The sequence below is a fragment of the Octodon degus genome, unplaced genomic scaffold (assembly GCF_000260255.1).
Source record: "Octodon degus isolate 3935 unplaced genomic scaffold, OctDeg1.0 scaffold00019, whole genome shotgun sequence".
Lineage (NCBI taxonomy): Eukaryota > Metazoa > Chordata > Mammalia > Rodentia > Octodontidae > Octodon > Octodon degus.
Window position 1 is genome coordinate 6,295,626 of NW_004524595.1, and position 23,078 is coordinate 6,318,703.

A 23,078-nucleotide genomic window follows, 5' to 3' on the forward strand; every position below is an offset into this window, starting at 1 on the left:
CATCCATGCATGCAGTCAATCCTTCTGATGAACCATGGCCAGGAACATTAGCCAGTAAATAGAATTAACTTTAAATCCTTTAAATTTGGGGGAGGAATAACAAGTAACTAGGGATTTTACTGTGAAGGGGAACTTTTACTTTTTTACTTTATACCTTTTTTTATTTTTGGTACTGGAAATTGAACTTAGGACCTTGCGTTTCCCAGGTAGACATTATGCTGCTGAGCTATATCCCTGGCCCCTATATTATATCTTTTAAAACTGTATAATCACATTTTTTAATTAAAAACTCATATGAATTTTTTAAAAATCATTTATTTATTTATTTAATTATTTGGTAGTTTCTTGTTACACAGCTCAGACTCTTGTTGATCTTTCTGTATCGGCCTCCCCAGCACTGAGATTACAGGCATGCACCACCACATCCAGCATGACACACCTGGGGTTCTGGGGCCAGCATGGCGTGCAGCACCAGGGATCAAACCTGGGTCCTTGCCCTTGCCAGGCAGGTACTTAGACTGCCAGTTTATCTCACAGCCCTCATATGCATTTTTTTTTCATATGCATTTTTTAAAGGAAAAACTTCATTGTTAGTATTGTATGGTTAAAAAAAAAGATCAATCCTCAGCACAAAAAAGAAAAAAAAAAGCCAAGCATGGTGTACACAACTGTAATCCCAGCACTCGGGAGGCTGAGGCAGGAGGATTGTTGGGAGTTCCAAACTAAACTGCACTACAAAGTGAGCTCAAGACCAGCCTGCATTGCATAGGGAGACCTTGTCTCAAAAAGACAAAAAGAGGGGCTGGGGAGATGGCTCAGTAGAATAAGCATTTCCCTGGCAAGCACAAGGGCCTGAGTTCAATCCCCAGTTCCGAAAAAAAAAAAAAAAAAAAAAAAAAAAAGACAAAAAGAAACAAAGAAAAATAAGAGAAAAATGTAAAAGATATGTGTTAATGCCAGGTTGGGACATTTTATTATAGGTAGTAAATAACTGAGGGATTCTAGGGTTGATAAATAACATTCAGTTATATCCAATTACTGGGAAGCCTCTGACTTTGGTCACATCACTTCCTGTCCCAGGGTTTGTAAGAAATGATCATTAAATCTGGGATAGTGACCCACACCTAAAATCCCAGAACTCTGAGGGGCCAACAGGAGGATCACCATGTAAGAGCCTAGACTGGGCAATTTGGCAGCTTAGTGAGACCATGTCTCACACAAAAAGAGGATGGGCTATAACTCAATGTGAAGCCTCTGGTTCAGTCTCCAGTGCTACAAAAATAAAAAATAAAATAAAATAGATGATTCTTTGCCTTGTCACCATTTGCTGATTCATGGTAGAAGCCATGGGTCAGGAACCCAGGACCCAAGACTCAGCCTGAACCAGGGCTGTACAGGGATGATCAAGCCTTCACGGGAAGCCTGGAGGCTGAGTGACCCAGGTAACCCACCTGAGCCCACTGGGCCCTGCGCCTCATTGTGCCAGACAGTGAAGCCACCCCATGTACATCCTTACGCTTCATCTAGTTTGAACACTGTAGCACCCCTGACACTGAAGAGAAACCCTCTGGAAAGCCACAGTAAGTGAGAGCAGTAGTGGAGGGTCCGTCCTAGGTGCTCACAGTTCACGCACCTAGGTAGAGGGGCTGACCTTCTCTGCATGCTTTCCCTTAGGGGACCCAAGCACCTGTGGGCCTCCCCCTCCTCGACTAGTGCAAGGCTGGGACTAGAGTCCAGCTCACCTCAGTCCCTGGTGACTGTTTTCTAATGGCTTTTCTTTCTGATCTCTAATTGCTCTTTTTCCTGTGAGAGAGTTCCAAGCACTTGAAACATTAGTCATTTATGTTGTGTTTTGAGCCCTCCAAGGAAAAGATTCAGACGCAATGTCCTGATTTACGTTCCCAGGGTAGAAAAGCACTGGAAATAGCACTATTCATCTGAAAATAGCCCTATTCATCCCCTCCCCTTTGTCTCTTGTTTCTTCTTCCCTTATTGCTGACTCCTCAAGACCTACAATCTGGGAGCCCGGAAGGGAGAAATTAGCCTGTGGAGGTAGGAGTAGCTATCTTTTCCAGGAGATGAAGCAGGGTCTGTTGAACAAGTTGTTTGATTTTGCTCTTTGTAGTGAGTAGTGGGCAGGTACTAGTGAGGCATGGATGAGTGATTGGTCACTAACATTTGGCTGTACTTGGTCAGTCACCAAGCACTCTCTTATCAGATGCCTGACTCATCCTCTTAACCAAAGCCTGCATAGGAGATGGTATTCACTCCATTTTACAGATAGGAACAGTAAAGTCCAGAGTCAGTGCCTGGGGTAATATAACAAAGACAGAGGCAGAGCCTATGAGGACTGGGGCACTGTGACCCACATGCCAAGCACTCTTTATGTCATTCCACCGTGGAACTTTCAAAGTGGCCATTCGCATAAACATTTCAGGTTTTGGCCTCTCTCTGGCACTCTGGTGATGCTGAGCCCCCTCCCCAGCACATGGCTAAGAGCTCTAACTCACTCACCCCGAGGAGCCTCACACAGGCAGTCATCCTTAGCCAGGCCCTGCCTGCTGCTGCTAGAAGAGAAAACAATGGTACTGTAAGCTTTCCTGATGGTTTCCTCCCTGCCTCAATCCAGAATGAAGCTGCAGAACAGCCAGAGGACACTGGGCCTGGACCCAGGGGGCTGGCATTCGCATCATACCTTGCCACTCACTGGCTCCATAATATGGAGCAAGTCACTTTGCCTGTCAAAGCCTTAGTTTTGATTTATGTCAAATGAAGACAGTCAAAATTATCCCAGAAGTTTCTTCCGATGGTTAAACAGGATGATTAAGACACAAAGGGCTGGCTGGGTATAGTGGCGCATGCTTATAATCTCAGCACTCTGGAGGCTGAGGCAGGAAGATCATTGCAAGTTCAAGACCAGCCTAAGCTACAAAACAAGCTTAAGGCCAGCCTGGACTGTATAGCAAGACCCTGTCTCAAAAACACACCCCACCAGCCTAACCACAGACTGATAGCAAGTTATAGCTGAGGCTCCTGTCACCTGCAGAGTGTCATAGATTAGCTGGCAGTGGCAGGGCAGAGCCAGTCTGGCTTTTCCATCCTTGGCAAATCATATTTGATAGTATCTTCTCTGAGGAGTGGCTGCGTAGACCTGGCTGTCTCCACTCCAGCTTTCCAGATCAGTACTTAGTGCTGGGGCCTCCTGTCTCCCCACTCTGGCTTCATACACTGTGGGCTCCTGGAATAGCAGAAGGTCAGCCACTGCCTATAGCCAATGCAGTCCCTGTGGTGATCCTGGCTGTTAACTGTCCTAGTGGCAGACCTGCCTCTGATATCTGGAATCCGAGTCCTGATCAAACTGGGACATTACTTGAAAAGTATAGTCAGTGTAAGGACAATACACCCAAAGATTCCTCAGTAGGAGACATCATGTTTAGAGGGCTCCATCTCTGGGCCTTAGTTTCCTCATCTGTAACGCATGGGGGTTGGGCTCAATGATCCTGAGGTCCCCTTGACATCTGTACAGTTTGTATCCCTCTCTCAAGAGTCAGATCATGGTGTCCTGAAGCTCCTAGCCATATCTCCTCTACCCCCACAGCCTCCGCTGGCCTTTTAGTCACACTGGATTGATTTAGAACCAGCAGGCCAAATTCAGTCCTAGCCACAGGCCCCACCCACCTATACCCTTTTTGACCTGAAAGATCACAAAGGAAGCATTGACCAGAGCTGCTGAGCACTACGCTTTTCCTGGAGACTATAACTCCTTCTCAGGGCCTCAGCCTGAGACACCAGCCTGGACTGGGCCAAAGGACAGCAGGCTTCTCTGTCCCTCCCTGCCCCTCCCTGCCCTGTACAGGTGATAGCTAAGGAGATGAGATTATCAGAAAGTTGGGAAAGAGAAAGAGGAAGAACAAAAGCCTGTTTCTCAGCAGATGAGGAAACTGGCAGTGACATAGATCAGAATGAAGAAACTGGTGGTGATACAGACCAGGGAGGAGGGGAGCTGAGGCCCTGCACCTGGATGGGAGGCTCCTGTGGCAGCTCCTGTGCCAAAGCCAACTCCTCGCCTGTGCCCCAGTTTGAGACTGGTCCTGTCTTCCAGGCTTGGCTGACCGTGTATTTGGGAAAGTGGGCAAGACTTGGCCAGGAAGTGGTAAGACAAGTCCAGTTGTCATTCATGCACATCTGTGCTGGGGCCTGGCCGGGCTGGCTGAAGAACAAGAGGGCACTGGGTAAACAGAATTGGGTGTTGATGGGCAGTCAGTCATTTAGGAATTCTCTTCAGGAGCCTGGGGCCCAGCCAGTGGGAGAGGACAGAGGCAGAGTTCTAGGTCTAAGGTGATCTAACAGGAAGGGGCTAGCAGGAAGCAGCCCTGAAAATGGTACCACAGGGAATGATGGGGGAGGAGGGCTGGGACACAGGGGCCCTAGAGTCTCGGATGACACATGGGATTCCAGACCTGCATTGCACTCAGATGCAGCCTGATAATGTCCAGATGAATTCAAGAACTGGGTGAAGTCGAGGCCTTGGAGTGAGCAGATCCTGGGTCTAGGTGTAGGTAGTTAAGGAAGGCGAAAGCTAAATAATCCTATTTTGGCCAGGAGTAATGATGCCTGCCTGTGATCCTAGTACTCTGGGAGGCTGAGGCATAGAGATTGGAAGTTCAAGCCCAACCTGGGCAACTTAGTGACTTTAGAAAGATTCTGTCATAGAAAAGTGACGTGGGGGAGATAGCTCAGAAGCATAAGCACCTGCCTGGCAAGCACAAGGTCCTGAGCTCCATCCCCTGTACCAAAATCATGCTGAGGATGGAGCTCATTGTGAAGGCCCTAGGCTGAATCCCCAGTACAAAGTAAGAAAGAGAAAAGGAAAGGAAGAAGGAAGGATCATTCTTGTTTTGAATCAGAGGTCTATCCTCTCATTTAAAAACAACTTCCCAGGGCCAGCCAGATAGTTCAGCAGATTAAAGTGTTTGCTTAGGCAGATGCAGGGTTTGATCCTCAGTTTGTGCCAGCCCCGCCCCCAGGGTGCACTGAGATGGCAATTGCAACTGGGCGTGGTGGCGTGCACCTGTAATCCCAGCGCTTGGGAGGCTGAGAACAGGAGGATCAGTATGAGTCCGATCTGTGTAGTGAGACCCTGTAGACCCTGTACTAAATACATAATAAAAATAAAAATAAAAAAACAACCTCCCACAAAGCACAAAAGTCTGTTGAGAAGAGATATGTGGCACAACCTTGAACATATGGATAATGAATAGGGAAGCTCAATTTTATATCTACTATTATGACAACATTTTTAAATAATAAGACTATTTAATCCCAATGATACTATAATAAAAGTGGTTCCATTACTTATTGCTGACAGTAGTTTAAGTGGTATAAACCATTAGAAAGTTAACTCAACAGTCTGTTCCAAGATACCTAAACTGTTTATAACATTTATCTATTCCTGAAATTTACTTCTAAGAAAATCATCTGAAAGAGGGAAAAGGCAGGCACTGTGGTACACCCAGTAATTCCAGCACTCAGGAGGCTGAGGCAGGAGGATCATTGTGAATTCAAGACCAACCTAGGCTACAAAGTGAACTTAAGGCCAGCCTGAAATGCATAGTGAGACCCTGTCTCAAAAGGACAAATAAATAAATAAATAGTAAAAGCCAGGTGTGGTGGCACATACATGTAATCCAAGCATTTGGTGTTTTGTTTTTTGTTTTTTGTTTTTTTTTTTTTTTTTTTTGCAGAACCGGGGATTGAATTTAGATCCTTGCATTTGCCAGTCAAGTGCTTATTCCACTGAGGCATCTCCCCGGCCCCTAATCCAAGCATTTGGGAGGGAAGCTGAAGCAAAAGGATCTCTGTAAATTTGAGGCCAACCTGGGCTACAAAATGAGTTCAGGGCCAGTGTAAACTGCATAACAAAACCCTGTCTCAAAAAGACAAGAAGAGGAGGAGAAGGAGGAGGAGATAAAAGTAAAAAAATTTCCAAAGATATTTATGATTAAATACATTATAAATTATAAACTCTAAATATTATATAATCATTAATAAAAACATAAAAAATAGCAAAATGCTTGAAATACTGAAGTGGAAATTAGAGAACATAGCTTTTTGTTGTTACTGTTGATTCTGTTTTGTTTTGTGGTACTGGAGACTGAGCCCAAGATCTTCAAGCTGAGCTATGTCCTCAGCCCTCAGTACTTTGCTAAGTTGTCCAGGCTGGGCTTGAATTCCTGATCCTCTTGCTTCAGCCTCCCACAGTGCTTGGATTACAGGTTTGTGACACCATGCCTGGCAGTCACTTATATTTTTAGCATGTCTATCCAGGTGAAAAATTCTTCCACATCCACATGGAAGAATCTAGGGAAGAAAAACAGGGAAAACAAAAGAAGGTGAATAATTATGTTAGGAAATAGTTGAAGTTTCTGTGGTTATTTTGATATTTGTGCAATTCTGTGCTGAAAGGAGAGGAAAACAAATAACATAAATGCCTAAAAATGTATCTCTAGAATCTCAATAAACTATAAAATACTTAAAGCGGTACTAATGCCTGAGATAGTAGATTTCATATTTTAATTGCCTTCTGTAAGCAGTAAACTTCCTTTCATTTATTCTGAAAGTCGCTGTTTTCTTTTTTTTATTGTTTTATTTTTTTATTTATTCACTGTTTTCAAAATTCAAGGAATAAGCTCTTATTTTGTGCACTAGGATCGATAAGAAAAGTCTGGCTCTCTCCTTCTCTCCACTTTTGCAATAGTATTGTGTCCAGCCTATTGTCTTAACCTTCCTTTGTCTTTGCAGACTGTGAAGAGCCCTATTTTTCAAAGCATTTTTTAATAGCCTGGGAGGGTCCTAGCAGCCCTACTGGATCCCCTTTCTGCTTTGCATCTCAGGAGACACAGCAAGAGAGCTGGATGTAGTACTCCAGACTCAGCTGCGTCATGGATCTGTGCAAGGGTACAACGTTTTTGTTTTGTATCCAAAAAGCCTTTATAATGGTGGCCAGATGCTATTGGGTTTTTTAGCTGCAGCAGCATATTAAGCCAGTCTGGTGGATCAATAGTCACATTTCCCCTCCCTTTTCCCCTTTTTCTCTGGCTCATAATTGATTATCCTCAGCTGTCATTGAATATGTAGAGTAAGGATGATTGGAAAAAAAATTTTGCTCAGTTTTTACATTTTATGAGTACATGTTTGCAAAACAAAATGACTACGTTCCTTGAGGAGAGTTGGTACATGTGCCCGACACATCTCAATTCTTTTCTCATCCCCTTCTCTTCTGCTCCCTCCCCACCTCCGTCTCTTGATTCCCTTCTCATTTGCAAAAAATCTGCCTCCCTGTTTCTTATCATATACCTTTTACTGTGCTCTTTATTTATACTTTGGGTCTCTCATAGAATTGAAATCATGCAATATTGAAGCTGATGTCTGATTTATTTCACTTAACATTATGGTCTCAAGGTGCCTCCCTGGTGCATCCATCTTTCTACAGATCACTTGTTTATTCTCTTTTATGGCAGAGTATATTTTCTTTATCCATTCATCTGTTGATGAACATCTAGGCCACTTCCAAGGATTCCTATTGTGAATTATGATGTCTTTAACTCTTTAGGGAAGAGACCTAGACGGGGGATAGCTGAATCAAATGAAATTTCTAGTTTTAAATTTTTGAGAAACCCTCATACCTGATTTCCATAGTGACGTACTAGTTTACATTCATTCCAACAATGTAGAAAGGTTTATTTTCCCCAGAAGCCTTGCCAGCATTTGTTACTGGTTGATTTCTTGATGATAGCCATTCTTTCTAGAGTAAGATGGAATTTCAGTGTTGTTTTAATTTCCATTTCTCCAATGGCCAAGGATGCAGAACATTGTCAAAGATCAGATAGTGGCATGTGCCCAGGATTGTTTCTACGTCCTCTATTCCGTTCCATTGATTCATATCTGGGAATTAAGATCATTTCACCCCAAAATAAACAAAGGTAATTGAAGCTCACCTGCTTTCCCCCTCCTCCTTGTCCGAGCTCATAAGCTCACATAGCCTGGAGAGTTTCATGTTCTTTGTCATCTGGAAGGATTTGGGGCGTATGTGAAGTTGGACATTTTCAACAGAGATCAGTCCTGTCATCTAAGATTGTGAATCTTTTCCATCTGGAGAAATACCTGAAATAATTCTGTTCCTTTCCCTATCCACTTCCGTTTTCTGCAACTCCTTGCCCCCTTCCAGTAATTTCCAGTAATCTCTGAGGTACAGGCTTGCCAGGAGCATTTTAATGTCTCAACTTCTGGCCCCTGTGCACTATAGTAACCTATTTTGTCCCAGTTTGGAGGAACTCTCTGATTAGTCAGACATGACTTTCTCCTGCTGGAAACATGTCCATTTTCCTTTATCTGGTCCTGCTTCCTAAAGTAGCTCAGCTCAGTGACTGCAATAGGAAAGCGTTGGGCTATGAAGCCAGGCAGGTCTGGATCTGGATGCTCCACTCAAGTTTAATAGCATGATGTAACCTTGGCTGGATTGCTACCCTATTTGAGCAATCATTGCAAATAATGGTGTAGCTGAGTGCTATGCTACATGCCTATAAGCCCAGAACTCAAGAGTCTGAGGCAGGATGGTTATACGTTTGAGACCAGCATGGGCCACATAGTGAGACCCTCTGTCTCAAAAAAATCAAAACAAAATCCTAACAAACAAGCAAAAACCTAGCCACAGACCATATGAAAATGGTTGTGTGTGACTGTGTGCTAATAAAATGTCTTAAAAAATAGTGCTGGGTATGGTGGCACACACCTGTAATCCCAACACTTAAGGTGCCAGGGCTGGTGGATCATGTGGTCAAAACCAGCCTGGGATACCGTAGTGAGTCCCAGCCTACCTGGACTACAGAGTGAAGCCCCGTCTCAAAGAGGGTAAAGTAATGATGGTGTTGGTAGTGCCCCATGAAAGAAATCTTCTCATACTTTATCCTGCACTTGAACAAACATGGTAATAGAGATATAGCACAGTTTCTGATTCTCTAGGTCTGGATGGTTTGAAATTTTTCCTAGGTGATTACCAGAGTGTGAGAGCTGGTGTGTTTATTAGGTAACAAAGAAAAATGATTGCTAGCATCAAATAAAATGCTGAGGAAAATGCAAGGACTCAGGGCTGAAATGCACAGTTGCATCCCAGGTTTGGAAGCCCGGGCACTGAAGATGCTGTTTCCTGATAGTTAGAACCATCAGTTCTCCTTCTCCTCAGCAGAAGGTGGCTTCCTCTGCAGAGTCCCTCCTGCCCTCCTGTGATGGGTGGGGGTACCCCATCAAAGAAGAAGATCAAATAAAGACCTGGGCTTGTTCTAGTCAAAAGAACCTCAGAAGAAGACCTGGAATCGCTCTGAGACTACCCAAGATGCCTTTAAGCTCATCACCCACTTACTGAGCCCTTGTCATGGGCCCCAGGGTCCCTACATGAGTGAAACATGATACCTGCCTTGAAGGACACACAAGAGAGGCAAGGTATAGACAAATACTGATTCTGTTATGGGAAAAAAGAAAATAGCAGGAATATGTACCAATTATTGAGATTAGAAAGAACAGATTTGAGGGGAAGCAGGGAAATTTTCCCAAGGTGCTCCAGGCTAGTCTTGCAGGATAAGCTGCCATTTTCCAGGTGGATGTAGAGCAGGAGGAAGGGCATTGTGATGAGCCATGGCACAGAGGGAGCTGGGTACAGAACACTTGTAGGCAGTGAGTAGTCAGGAGATTGATGGGCCGGAGGGTGGTGCTAGGCCAGCACCTGTGCCCTGGGGCTGCTGCAGACCTGGAGTTTCCATCTGCAGGATGGAGAACTGTTTAGAGCAGAGGAGCCATGATTCAAGCTTGCATTTTTCAGGGGTCCTCTGGGTGCCATGTGGAAGACAGACAGGTAGAGAATGACACTGAGGCAGTAGGCAAACCATAGCAGTGGCCCAGGCAAGATAAGGTTTCAGTGAAGTCTGCAGGTATCCAAAAGAAAGGAGGGAGTGGTAGGGGCCACACTAAGAAACTTGCCTGATGGGATTAGTGGCTGGCCAAATGTAGTAAACTGCCAAAGATGTCAGAGCTTAAGAGGCATTTAGTTTCAAAGTCCTCCAAATGCCAACTTTGAGCAAGAAAGCAGCAGGTTGATTAGGTCAGAACTGGGCATGGTGGGGCAAACCTGCAATCCCAGCTGTGGGAGGCTGAGGCAGGAGGATCACAAGTTCCAGGACAGCCTGGGCACCTTAACAAAATCTTATCTCAAAAAATAAAATAAAAAGGGCTAGGGCTGTAGCTCAGTGGTGGAATACTTGCGTAGCATGCATGAGGCCTGGATTCAAACCTCAGTACCCCTAAAAGAAAAAAAAAATGAGTTATATATCTAACCTGGTGCTGGGGATATAATTCAGTGGCACAAGTGCCTGCCTGCCAAGCACAAGGTCCTAAGTTCAATTCTTAGTACCAGAAAAACAAAACATGTAACCCGGTGGTGAGGATGATGGAGAGGTCATAACGGGCTGTAGGTAGCACCGGTGCACCAGTGAGCAGAGCCAGTCATTCTGGAGACCCCTCCTCTCCAAGGCCTCTGAGGCTACCCAGGGCTGGCATGGCGCTCCTGCCTCTCTAACTGTCCTCTGACTTTGCGGAACACCTGCTGGCAGCACTTAACTCCTCTCTTCTGTCCCCAGTGATGTGGCTGTCACAAGAGGCTACCTGCTCCCCTTCTTCCAACAACACGCTCTGCTTTGGGAGACCTTGGTAGGTCAGCTGGTCCCACTGGGAAGAATTCCAGTGGGGAGAGCCAGCTGCTTCCTGTGGCTCAAGGTGATGTTGGCCTTGTAGGAAGGAGGCCTGTGATGAAGTCAGAGGACCAGTGGCTTCCTGGGGTGCCAACCAATTTACTGGCAACAGTGACAGTCCATTTTATGAAGTCATAATTGACACAAATCCAAGTTGGGAAGCTAAGGCAGGAGAATTCTAAGTATGAGCCCAGGCTAGGCTACTTAAATTGTGAGTTCCTGTCTCAAAAAGAAGACTACAGAGCTATAACTCAATGTGATTCTGCTAGGTTCAATCCCCAGTACAGAGAAGAAAAAAAATTGCAAAAATCCATTATCATTGCAACTTCCAATTCCAAAACCATCTTCTGAGTGTCTGCCAAGTGCTGTCACAGAGCAGAGGCCTCTCAAAATGAATGTGGGGCTGGGTGCAAATCTCACCTCTTTGGGGGCTGTGGAGATGGCTTAGTAGAATAAGCACTTGCCTGGCAAGCACAAGGGCCTGTGTTCAATCCCCAGTTCTGCAAAAATAAAAAATAAAATAAATAAAGGAAAAAACCTCACCTCTTTGTTACCCTCTGGCTGCATGGACTTGATCTAATTGTTCTCAATGTCTTCAGTTGGTTAAATGGGGAGAGAGATTGTCCTGTGCTCAGGGTAGGATAAAGGTCAAGGCTGTTCAGGGCTTCATGTAGCACCTAAGAGCACTCTGGGAAATGTTTTCCAGTCATGCTACAAGGAAGGCTGCAGCGTTCCCATACTACAGATGCGGGAAGCCAGAGGCATAACACCTTTGGCCTCCTGCCCCATCGGGGAGCCCATGCTTTTTAAGCAACCTCCAAAGTCCTGGCTGCCTTTTGGCTTCCTGTCACCACTTCTTGCTGCACATTTTCTCCTTTTGGCTTTTCTCTTGCTTTCCTTGTGGACCAAAGGTTAGCTCCCTTCTTACTGCCCAAATGGAGAGCTGTTTTCTGAGTCAGGAGCCGCTGAGTGCAAAGGCCAGGCTGCCTGGTGGCTGTCTTTGACCTCCCCTACTGAGCCCCAAGGGGTCCTGGTCCCCGGGATTAGATTGCCACCCATCCTCAAGCAAGCCTGGGAAGCAAGCCTTTTCTCTGTATCCAAAGCAAACAGATCAGGTGCCCTGTATTCCCAGAGGGGTGCCCTCTCCTGGCTCCTGAATGGTCCTGTTGACAATGGGAGCCTTGTGCTGCCTGCAGGTGAAGAGGCTGGAGGGGAAGACTGCTCTCCTCAAGGGCCATTCTGTGAGGCCCTATCTGGGACACATCTTCTATCCCCTCCTAGAAGGACCCCAGAACAGAGGAACAACACCTCAAGCTGGGGGTGCTACAGCCCTCAGCAAACGCTCTGCACCCCTCTGTGTTCCCAGGCCATGGAGAGCAAGCTGCTCATTGGAGGCAGGAACATTATGGATCACACCAATGAGCAGCAGAAGATGTTGGAACTGAAGAGGCAGGAGATTGCTGAGCAGGTAGGGCTGCCTGGGTTCAGGTCCTGTTGGGCCACAGGGTTGGGAGGTGCTGTCTCTGGGTGGTTACTCACCCATCATGGACTTGGGGTCCTGGGAACTAATGTGGCAAGGCACTCTGGGCTCCCTCCATGTACCAGCCCAGGGTCCTTCCACCAGCAGAAGCATGGCTACTGTGGGTGGGAGGAGATGGTGGCTCTCCATGGTGTTAGCCCCACAAGGTCCTGGGTACTAACTCCTGGGCCGTCCCCAAGGACTTGAGTTCATTGCAACTGTATGACTAGTTCCTAAGTCAAGAAACATGATTTGTTGATTCCTGGTCAACTGTAGCGCTGTGTAGGGTAGATGAGCAGCGTAGAAAGCAGTGTGATGGGCATCCATGAGTGTGGATGACTCCCCTGGAGTCTGCCAGGTCCAAGCCTGGGCTCTCCTCCGGGCACAGTGCCTGGCACAGACCTGGCCGTGAGAACAGAGCAGAGGGTTTCGTGTCACTACTCTACTTAGGATCCGTCTCCTGGCACCCAGGGCCACAGTGAAGCCAGGTCCCAAGACAGGCAGAGGGAGCCAGTCCCCAGGTATCCTTTCACCAGGCCCTCTTGACCCACTTTGGCCTAGAAACGTCGCGAGCGGGAAATGCAGCAGGAGATGATGCTCCGTGACGAGGAGACCATGGAGCTTCGTGGCACCTACACATCCCTGCAACAGGAGGTGGAGGTCAAAACCAAGAAACTCAAGAAGGTGAGAGCCGCAGCAGGGTGGGCCCCCAGAAGTCTGTGCTTTGAGACCCTTCCCTACTAAGCATGGACAGAGTAGAAATACTGTCAAGCTGTATTTCCAGGGCTGGCAGAGGGAGGAGTGAGAAAGGCAGGAGAGTGGTGTTGGGCAGAACTGAGCCTTTTCTCTTGGGCTGCAGGGTTCTCAGGCAATAAGCTGTTGCTTCTGTTCTTGAGAGTCGCCAGCATAATGGTCCTGAGTAACTCCTTCCCTGCTTACAGTGTCACCAATGAGACACAGTTTTGTTTCGTTTTTGTACCAGGAATCAAACTCAGGACCTTGTGCTTGCCAGGCAGACACTGGGCATCTGAGCTACATCCCTGGCCCTGATAGCTGGACCCAAAAAAGGGTCTGAGAAAGACTCAAGCCTGGGAGAGTCCAGGAAAGGAAAACAAGGCCCTCTACACTGTGTCAAGGAACAAGAATTTCTGGTCACCAGTACCTGCAGACCATGGCAGGGGAAAGACTTGTCCATAAGAGAGGTCTAAAACAGGAAGCAGCGAAGTTCTAGCTTTGATAGGGAGGAGCCTGGGACTCCCCAGGGTTGCTGATGTGGCAGCCCTAGGACTGGCCAAGCTGTGGCCCAGCCACCATGGCAGTCACCAGGAATGCTGTTCAGTGGCTTAGAGGTGGACCAAGCAGGCCAGTACCTCTCTCCACACCCCTGTTTTTTGAGAACCCAGGCAAGAGTGTAATAGGTCACCTCCCCACTCAATAGTCCTCCAACCCCAGCCTGGGACTTCAAGTGAGATTGGAGCCCTAGCTCTGGCTCTTCTGTGGATTAGTTTTGTGAATTTACAAGCTGGCCTATGCCTCAGCTTCCTCAACTTATAAAAATAGCACGTTGTGGGTATGGCAAAGCACTCTGGAGGCTGAGGCAGGAGGATTGCCTTGAGTTTGAGGTACATAGTGAACTCAAGGCCAGTTTGAACTACATAATGAAACCCTATTTTAAATAAATAAATATAAAAATAGGGTGTTGGACCAAAAGCTCCCTCGTATTTTGGGCATCTAATGTTAATAGCTGCTGAAAGAGAGCAGGCCTCAGTGTAGGGGACAAAGCAGCCCTTTGCATAGCTCTCTGATCCATTGGTAGGGTGGGCACCGGAAAGCAAACTGTGACTCCCAGACCGACCCTAGGTTGAGCCTGTGGACCTGAGCCTGCAGCCCCCGGGGCCCAAGCCAGGTGACTGGAGCCTCAGTGCAGGCCCCAGTCTGAGCAGCCTCTGAGATGCACCTGTCCCCTCCCAGCTCTATGCCAAGCTGCAGGCGGTGAAGGCGGAGATCCAGGACCAACATGATGAGTACATCCGCGTGCGGCAGGACCTGGAGGAAGCACAGAACGAGCAGACCCGCGAACTCAAGCTCAAGTAGGGCTATCTCCTCCTCCAGGCCTGGGTCCCCGCAGCCTCAGGGTCTCCCAATGGACTCCTCCCCTTCCTGAAGGCCTGACCTTACTTTGTGCCCACCCATGATCCATGAGTCTTAGGACTCAAGTGGCTCTGAGGAGGAAGGGCAGACCCGGCCCTGGAGTTTCTACTTCCTTACTTTGATGACGCCCCCTCTCCCAAATGCATGTTGGGTGTCAATCAAAAGTAGCCCAAAGGCCAGCCAGATAGCTCAGCAGACTAAAGTGCCTGCTTAGGCAGAGCACCTTGCCAGCCTCACCCCCGGGGGCGCTAAGATGGCAATTGAGCCTGGTGTGGTAGTGTGAACCTATAATCCCGGCGCTTGGGAGGCTGAAAACAGGAGAATCACTATGAGTCCAATCTACATAGTGAGACCCTGTAGACCTTGTATTAAATACATTTTTTAAAAAAAAGCCCAAAAGCCAGTAGTTTTCAAGCTCCCGCTTTTCTATAGGGCTCCCTTCCCCCAACTTTCTGGGCCGCTTCTAATCCTTCAGCCTTTTCCTACACCACAGGGCTTCTCACTCCCTCTATCCCCATCTCATCCAGGTATCTAATCATTGAGAACTTCATTCCCCCTGAGGAGAAGAACAAGATTATGAACCGGCTCTTCCTGGACTACGAGGAGGAACAGTGGCGATTCCAGCCACTGGTACCAGCTGGAGTGTGAGTTTCTGCCTTGACCTGGGTCGGGGGGCCTCAGAAGCCGCTCTGGAGCTGGGTGGATGGCTGTCTTGAGACGCTGTCTGTGTCGAGGTAGATGCTTTGGATGGAGAAGGGATGGGGTAGAAAGGATGCAGATGATGGATGGATTTTTCAGGACCTAATTTGCATGGATCTCATAAAGGAAAGGTGCTCTAAAGGAAAGAAAAACAGCTTGAAATGCAAAAGTGACCTGTAAGAGGATGAGGGGGCATCACAGCCGCTTGACAATCCCAGTGAGCCTGACATCTGGCCACTCTTGCTGAATACTCATTTGTTGAGTGCCAGGAATAGCAACTGCAGCTCCTATTAGCCAAGGGTGGCTTCGTGTCAGGCACCCTGTGAGACTGCAGACAAAGATGAATCAGGCACAGTCAGAGCTCTCAGTCCAGGGGAAGATACAGAAACATGATAGAGACGTGGTCTGATCATTACAGACTCCGCTGGGTGATTCAGCATTTCCACCTAGTCCACCTCCTAGCCCCTGGGTGCTGCTGTGTCCATTGGCTGAGTTGCAGCACCCTCTGCTGGTGACCGTAAAGAACAAGGCTGTGTGCTGGGGGGTGGGGGAGTGATGCTTAAGTGGGTAGACGGCAGTGAAAGGACAGCACCACCCTGAGCATCTTGGTTCTGTCCCAGGAGGAGTACTGTTGAAGTAGGACCAGAGTCTTCCCAGAGCTTGGCTGGGAAGCCAGCAAGAGGTCTTAGCTTCTCACTGGGGCAGCAGGTGTCTCTTTAATTTTTGATTTCTAAAAGTCCAATCCTTTCACTTACATCATAAGTTCACAACTTGAGGACTTTTCAGTAATGTCAGTTTGGGTTTACAGTCCAACTTTTTTTCTTTTTCTCATACTAGGGATTGAACCTGGGGCCTTTGCACTAAGCTACATCTGCAGTCCTTTACTTTTTCCTTCGATATAGGGTGTTGCTAAATTGTCCAGGCTGGGTTTAAACTTGCATTGCTCCTTCCTCAGCCTCCCAGAGTACTGGGATAACAGGTGTGTGTGGCTTCGCATGCGCACGCGCGTGCATGTGCGTGTGCGTGCGTGCGTGTGTGTGTGTGTGTGTGTGTGTGTGTGTTTCCAAACAGGTCTTTGCTCTGTAGCCTAGGCTGTCCTTGAACTCTGTAGTCTAGACTGGACTTACTATCTCCTGCCTCAGCCTCCTAACTACTGCTGGGATTTCAGGCATGCACCACCACAGCCAGCAGAATTGCTGTACAATGAATGTAGTTTCTTTTTCTTTCCTTTTTTTTTTTTGGCAGAACCAGGGATTGAACTCAGGCCCTTGCACTTGCCAGGCCAATGTAGTTTCATCAATGTGCTAAACTATAGCTAGGATAAAAAAAACCTTGACAATTTTTTATTTTGAAATATAAGAACTATAAAATTAGTTCAAAGAATTCTCATACATACCACACCAAATGTTTTTGTTTTTTGAGTCAGGGTACTGTGCAGCACAGGTTGGCCTGGAACTGGCAATACTCCTGCCCATCGCTGCCCCAGATTTCCAACACCTTGCCACATCTCAGCTGAGATGAAGTTGTAGCGCCTTTGCGTATATTTCACAATGATTGATTTCATGTTCAGAGTGTTACCTAGGTAACAGTCAGTTTTTCCAGTTTCCCAATAATGCCCCTTGTGGCATGTTGCTCACACATGCATGCCCCAGCTGAGGCCATTCATTCATTGCACTTAACTGTCCTGCCTTTGGCCTCTTCTAGCCCGTAACTGAAGCAGGATTTTGATGTGAGTTGTCAGAGGAGTTCATTCATTGCTCCTAACCTTGTCCCAGCACTTTTGCCTTACCTGCCTCAGGCACAAGACCCAGACTAAAGCTTTGTGGGTGCGTGTCCTGAAGCCTAGTAACCTTTTTATTTAATGATTATGAACTTCTATGCTTTATTTCTGCTTTTCTTTTTTTTCTTCTTCTTTATTTCTGCTTTTCAAAAGTACTTTTCTTTCTAAGTAACTTAGTTGAATTGCAAATGTAATATGTATTTGTTATGGAAAATGTATTTACCTGCTGCTATTTTGGGTATTGAGGCCTGGTACATGCTAAGTGAGTTCCTGTACATGACTGTCATGGAAAATTTAGGTAAACATTAAAAAGAATAACACTTATTTCTCTCTCTTTCTTTTTTGTGCAGGGTCTCACTATGCAGCTCGGACTTGTAGTGATCCTCCTGTTTTCTGCCTCTTCTCTCTCTCTCTTTTTGAAATAGGGTTTCACTATGTATCAGGCTGGCCTCCGGAGTGCAGGGATTAGAGGCATGCCTCACCACACATGACCCGAAAGAATAAAATCAGGCATGGTGATACACACCTGTAATCCCAACACTCTGAGAGGCTGAGGCAAGAGATTCACAGGTTTGAGCTCAGCCCGGGCAATCTTACTAACTTAAAATATAAAAACTTTTTTTTTTTTTTTTTATTACCAGGGGTCGAACTCAGGACCTTGAGCTTGCCAGGCAGGCACTTAAGACATCAAACTATGTCCCCAGCCCCTAAAAACATTAAAAAGCTGGTGATGTAACTCAGTGCAAAGGCCTTTGATTCAGTGTATAGTACCACAAAGAAAAGCAACACTAGAAAAAAACCAAAGGGGCCAGGGAGATGGCTCAGTGGAATAAGCGCTTCCCTGGCAAGCGCAAGGGCCTGAGTTCAATCCCCAGTTCTGCCAAAAAAAAAAAAGAAAGAAAGAAAGAAAGAAAGAAAGAAAGAAAGAAAGAAAGAAAGAGAGAGAAAGAAAGAAAGAAAAAGAAAAAACCCAAAACTAGATATTGTAAAAAGAAACAACTAGTTGGGGGCCGGGGAGATGGCTCAGTAGAATAAGCACTTCCCTGGCAAGCACAAGGGCCCGAGTTCAATCCCCGGTTCTGAAAAAAAAAAAAAAGAAAAACTAGTTATTTTAAAAGCCTTTAGTAAAAAAAAAAATTCCCAAAGGGCCAGCCAGATAGCTCAGCAGGTTAAAGCACCTGCTTAGGCAAACACGGTGCAGTGCTAGGGGCTCCATTCCCTGACCTGCCACGCAGGCCCCGCCCCCAGGGCGTGCTGAGATGAAGATTGAGACTGGACATGGTGGCACACCAGTAATCCCAGTGCTTGGGAGCCTGAAAACAGGAGAATCACTACAAGTCCAATCTACATAGTAGGACCTTATAGACCCTGTACTAAATGCATGGAGAGAGAGAAAAAAGCCTTTAGTCTGGGTCTTATGCCCAAGGCAGATAACACAAAAGTGCTGGGACAAGGTTGAAACTTGAAAAAGAAAAAGAAACTGGGATGAGACAATGTAGAAAACAAAAAAGGGAACTTCTCTTAGTTCATTGAGAAGAAAGTTTTACTTTTTTTGGCAGAATCGGGCCCTTGAAATTAGGCCCTTGAACTCAGGCCCTTGCACTTGCCAGGCGAGCAGTTATTCTACTGAGCTATCTCCCTGGCCCCAAAATACCATTATCTTATACTCTGTGTAACTAATTTAAAGATAAAAATACACAATGTATTAACAATTTGTTTACCTTTTTTCTCTTTAAAATTTAAAAAGAAAAAAAAAAAGAACTCAGAGCCAGGAATGATGGTGAATACCTGTAATCCCAGATACGCTGAGGGCTAAAGCAGGATGATTACCAATTTGATGCCAGCCTGAACAGTTTAGAAAGACTATGTTCCAAAATAAAAAGGGCTGGGGATGTATCTCAGTGGGTAGCCCTCCCCTAGCCTGTGCAAAGCCCTTGGTTCAATCCCCAACACTAAAAAAGGAAAAAAAAAGGGGGGGGGGAAGAGGAGGTTTCTGTCATTGAGAGAAATCTGCTAACATTGAATATGAACTTTCCTTTTTTTTCTATGCATAGACAGATTTTTCTCTTTTCCAAAAATAAGATGGTTTGCATATGCTGAAAAGCCATTCACAGATTTTAAAAATTAAAATAGTTCTCTTAAACCAGCATGTTTTAGCTGGGCTTGGAGGTGCATGCCTGTAATCCTCGCACTTGGGAGGCAGGAAGATTGCTGTGAGCTCAAGATCAGCCTGGGCTACAAAGTGAGTTGAAAACCAGCCTGAACTGCATAGTGAGACCCTGTCTCAAAAACATTAAAAAATAATAATAAATTTAAAAAATAAACCATCACATTTTAGTTTTTAGAGTAAATATCATTAATAACTTTTATGATGTTTTCTTGGAGGGGGTTGAGACAGATCTCACTGTGTAGCCCAGGCTGACCTCCAACTCACAATGATCCTCCTGCCTCAGCCTCCCAAGTGCTGGGACTATAGATATATGCCACCACATCCAGTTCCCATCATCTTTCTGGAGCACAGTCATTTTTTATTTTTTTATTTGCTTTTTTTTTTTTTTTTTTTTTTTTTTTTTTTTGAGCACAGTCATTTGAAGAAAGAACAGAGTGTTCTTTGCTGTTGGAAAACCTCCCACTGCCCATTCCTCAGAAGCCTCAAGTCCTAGTTTCCCCTGTAGTGTTCCCAGTCCCCCCAGGATCCTCTGGGAAGAATTAGTTCCAGCGCACACATCCTTCATTTTGGGTCATTTGCCGCTTTGTGCTGACAAGTCTTCTTGATGAACCCCAACTGGACTATATGCCTCAAAACTTTTATACAGAGACTTCAAAGATATAATAAATATAATTAGAGATTTTTTTGGAATATGGTTAAGTATATTCATAACATAACCATGCTGTCTTACATAGAATATATATGCACCTACTTGGAATACAGAGTATATATTTTGTATAGAATATATTCAAAATCTGAGTAAAGATAAAAGGGCAATTGACACACTACTATACTATGCATACATACAAAATATATGAATAATTATTACCAGTTGCATTAAAAAACAATTCCAAGAAATAACTTACTTCAAAAACAGTTGCCAAGCGCAAGGTCGTGGGTTTGATCCCCGGCACTGCATGCCACGCTGGCCCCGGAACCTGGGCATCATGCTAGCCTTGAAACCAGGCATGGTGGCACATATCTGTAATCCCAGTGCTGGGGAGGCTGAGACAGGAGGATCACTAGGAGTCAGAGCTGCATAGCGAGACCCTGTACCTTTATTAAAAAAAAAAAAAAAAGCCACTTGCCAAGCTGGGCTACAGTGGTGCATTCCTGTATTCCCAGAACTGAGGAAGGCTGAGGCAGGAGGATCTCAAGTTCAAACTATCCTGGGCAACTTAGCAAGACACTGTTTCAAAATAAAAAGGGCTGGGAGTGTAACTCAGAAGTAGAGCACCCCTAGAATTCAATCCCAGTACCATACACACACACACACACACACACACACACACACACACAATCATGGGCATTTTTTCTTCTTTTTTTGTTTTTTGGTTTTTTTTGTTTTTGTTTTGTCTTTGTAAGAAAGGGTCTCACTGTGCAGCTCAGGCTGGCCTTGAGCTTACTGTGTAGCTCAGGCTGGTCTCCAGCATGCAGCAATCCTCCCACCTTGTCCTCCCAAATGCTAGGGTCACAAGCATGTGCCACCATACCTGACTCTTCTTTTATTTCCAAGGTCACTGTCTAGTTTGCTATTTCTAGTGATTCTAATCTGCAATCTTTAATATTTCCTCCAAAGCTTAAAGAAAAGACAAGCTGGTTGTGGTGGCGCACACCTACCACTGAGGAGACTGAGACAAGATGACTGCAAGCTTGCTCAGGTCCAACCTGGGCTGCGTAATAAGACCTTGTCTCAAAAAAGAGCAAAAGGCCAGCCAGCTAGCTCGGTTGACTAAAGTGCCTGCTTAGGCATACGTGAGGGGCTGAGGGTTCAAGAAGAAAAAAAAATTAAATATAAGTAAAAATGGAGCTAAGAATGTGTATATGACATAATTTTTTTCAATTACATTTTTTAAGCAAGTGGGGTTGATATCAAATAGAGACGATCCTAATGGGAGTCCCACTTGTGCCCCTGACTCAGGTGTGGCCACTGGGGGGAGCTGCTGGCTGGGGTCTCCAGGGTTGCCTGTTCCCAGCTGGACCATGCTTGGAAGAGGCTTCCCTCAGGTCTAGAAGCCCTGGGCTCTGGGCTGTAATATAGCTTCCTGGCCCTGCCTACTGGCTTCCACCATTTGCAACATAACCAAATCAGGGAGCTCATAAACAAACAGCAGAGCTCTTTCCAGAACATATTTAACTAATCAGGGCATTGTTCCATGGTACCCTAGGGGAAACCCACACTTAAGGTGACTGCAAGTCAAGGGAAAGGCATTGTTTGACATTAATTATCTAAGGCCATGCTGCCCCTTAGAGCTACAAACATGTTTTGCAAGCATCTGCCCCACCCGTGTGACCCTCCCACTGGAGGGATTATCAGCAACTCCCAATTGGGTCCCCAGTGACTTACTTCGGAAGTCTGTCCCTTCCTCCTTTCTCTCCACTGTCTGCAACCATCTGTGGATAATAAAATAATCGCAGATAAGGTGGTTTACACAATCACAAACAATTTTATATTAAATTTGCCTTTAAAAAAAAACCTTTCTTGCAACACGTGTCATTTTTTTGTTTTTTAGTTTCTCTTGATAGGCATTACCACCAGTTGTGATGGTGCACATGCTGGGAAGCTGAGGCAGAATTGCAAGTTTGAGACTGTTTCTTTTTCTTCTTCTTCTTCTTTCTTTTTCCTTTTTAGTCCAGGAATTGAACTTAGGACACTGCGCTTGCCAGAAATCAGTTTGTTCTTGTTTTAAAAATTCAGACTGCCTCTAGTTTAAACTCTTTTGTTGTTGTTGTTATTTGTTTGTTTTAATTTGTTGGGTTGTTTTGTTTCCAGAAATTGAACTCAGGACCTTACATTTTCCAGGCAGGTGCTGTGCCACTAAGCCATCGCCCACTAAGCCATCGCCCTAGCCCCTTAATTTTTTAAACTTTAATTGAATTTTTGTCTTTTTGAGACAGGTTCTCACTGTGCAGCTCAGGCTGACCTTAAGCGCACTTTGTGTCCCACGCTGGTCTGGAACTCACTACGATCCTCCTGTCTCAGCCTCCAGAGTGCTGGGATTACAGGCATGCACCACCACTCTCAGCTTGCAAACTGGTTTAAAAAGAGACCATTCTAGCTGGGCATGGTGGAGCCTGCACATAATCCCAGCACTCAGGAGGCTGAGGCAGAAAGATCATTTCAAGTTTGAGACTAGCCTGGGCTACAAAGTGAGCTCAAGACCAGCCTGAACTTCATAATGAGACCTTGTCGAGAGAGAGAGAGAGAGAGAGAGAGAGAGAGAGAGAGAGAGAGAGAACACATTCTAAAAGAAAAAAGTAAACACTAAGAAGAACATTCTAGAAGTTCCAGTGGCACAATCAGCGCTGCACTTATATAGAGAACATTCTTTGCTCTCTGTTGAAGGGAAGAAGATTAAACTGGCTTTTGACACAGAGGCAATGCTGGCCTCAGTAAAAACATTTTTAACCCTGTGTGAAGTTCCAAGACTGTTCACAGATGAACCAGGGAGAAGGTACCAAGGGTTAGGGTTAGGGTCAGGTGAGGTAACCACGTTGGTGGTCACTTGGTTAGAGTGAGGGCTAGGGTGGGGCTCTCATAGGATGTGAATGAGGGCGCAGTTGAGCCCATGGACAGGGCAGCAGCAAGGCCAGGGAAGCGGGGCTCACAGAGGTCTGACTTGCTCTGCTGGGCGCCTGTGCAGCGCCTGCATTGGATGTCCATTTTCAGCACAGGAAAAATGAGCAGAAGGAGCTGGTCTGGGGGTGGTGTTGACCCCTGAAATGGAGCTGGGAGATGAGTTTTTATTACGGAAGACACCATGAGAGTAGCTGGTTCGGGGGACCCTGAGGCAAAGCCAGGCCTCTGCCTGCCTGCTTCTCTCAGTCCATCCCAAAAGTAGGCCCAGGGCTGTGTGGGTCACACTTCCTTGGGCCACCTCTCATCACCTCCCCAGCCACCTATGTCCTCTACTCCCAACT

At 45.9% G+C, this 23,078-nt stretch overlaps 1 protein-coding gene across 2 annotated transcripts in view; it reads left to right on the forward strand.

Annotated features, from left to right (window-relative positions):
- The window catches only part of Kif3c (kinesin family member 3C), a 43,007-nt gene that overhangs the window by 12,571 nt on the left and 7,358 nt on the right, over window positions 1–23,078 (forward strand). For both annotated transcript variants that reach the window (XM_004627440.2, XM_023711003.1), the window contains 4 exons: window positions 12,166–12,267; window positions 12,880–13,002; window positions 14,290–14,408; window positions 14,997–15,113. In XM_004627440.2, coding sequence (XP_004627497.1) covers window positions 12,166–12,267; window positions 12,880–13,002; window positions 14,290–14,408; window positions 14,997–15,113 — 461 coding nt within the window. The remainder of the gene's footprint in view (window positions 1–12,165; window positions 12,268–12,879; window positions 13,003–14,289; window positions 14,409–14,996; window positions 15,114–23,078) is intronic.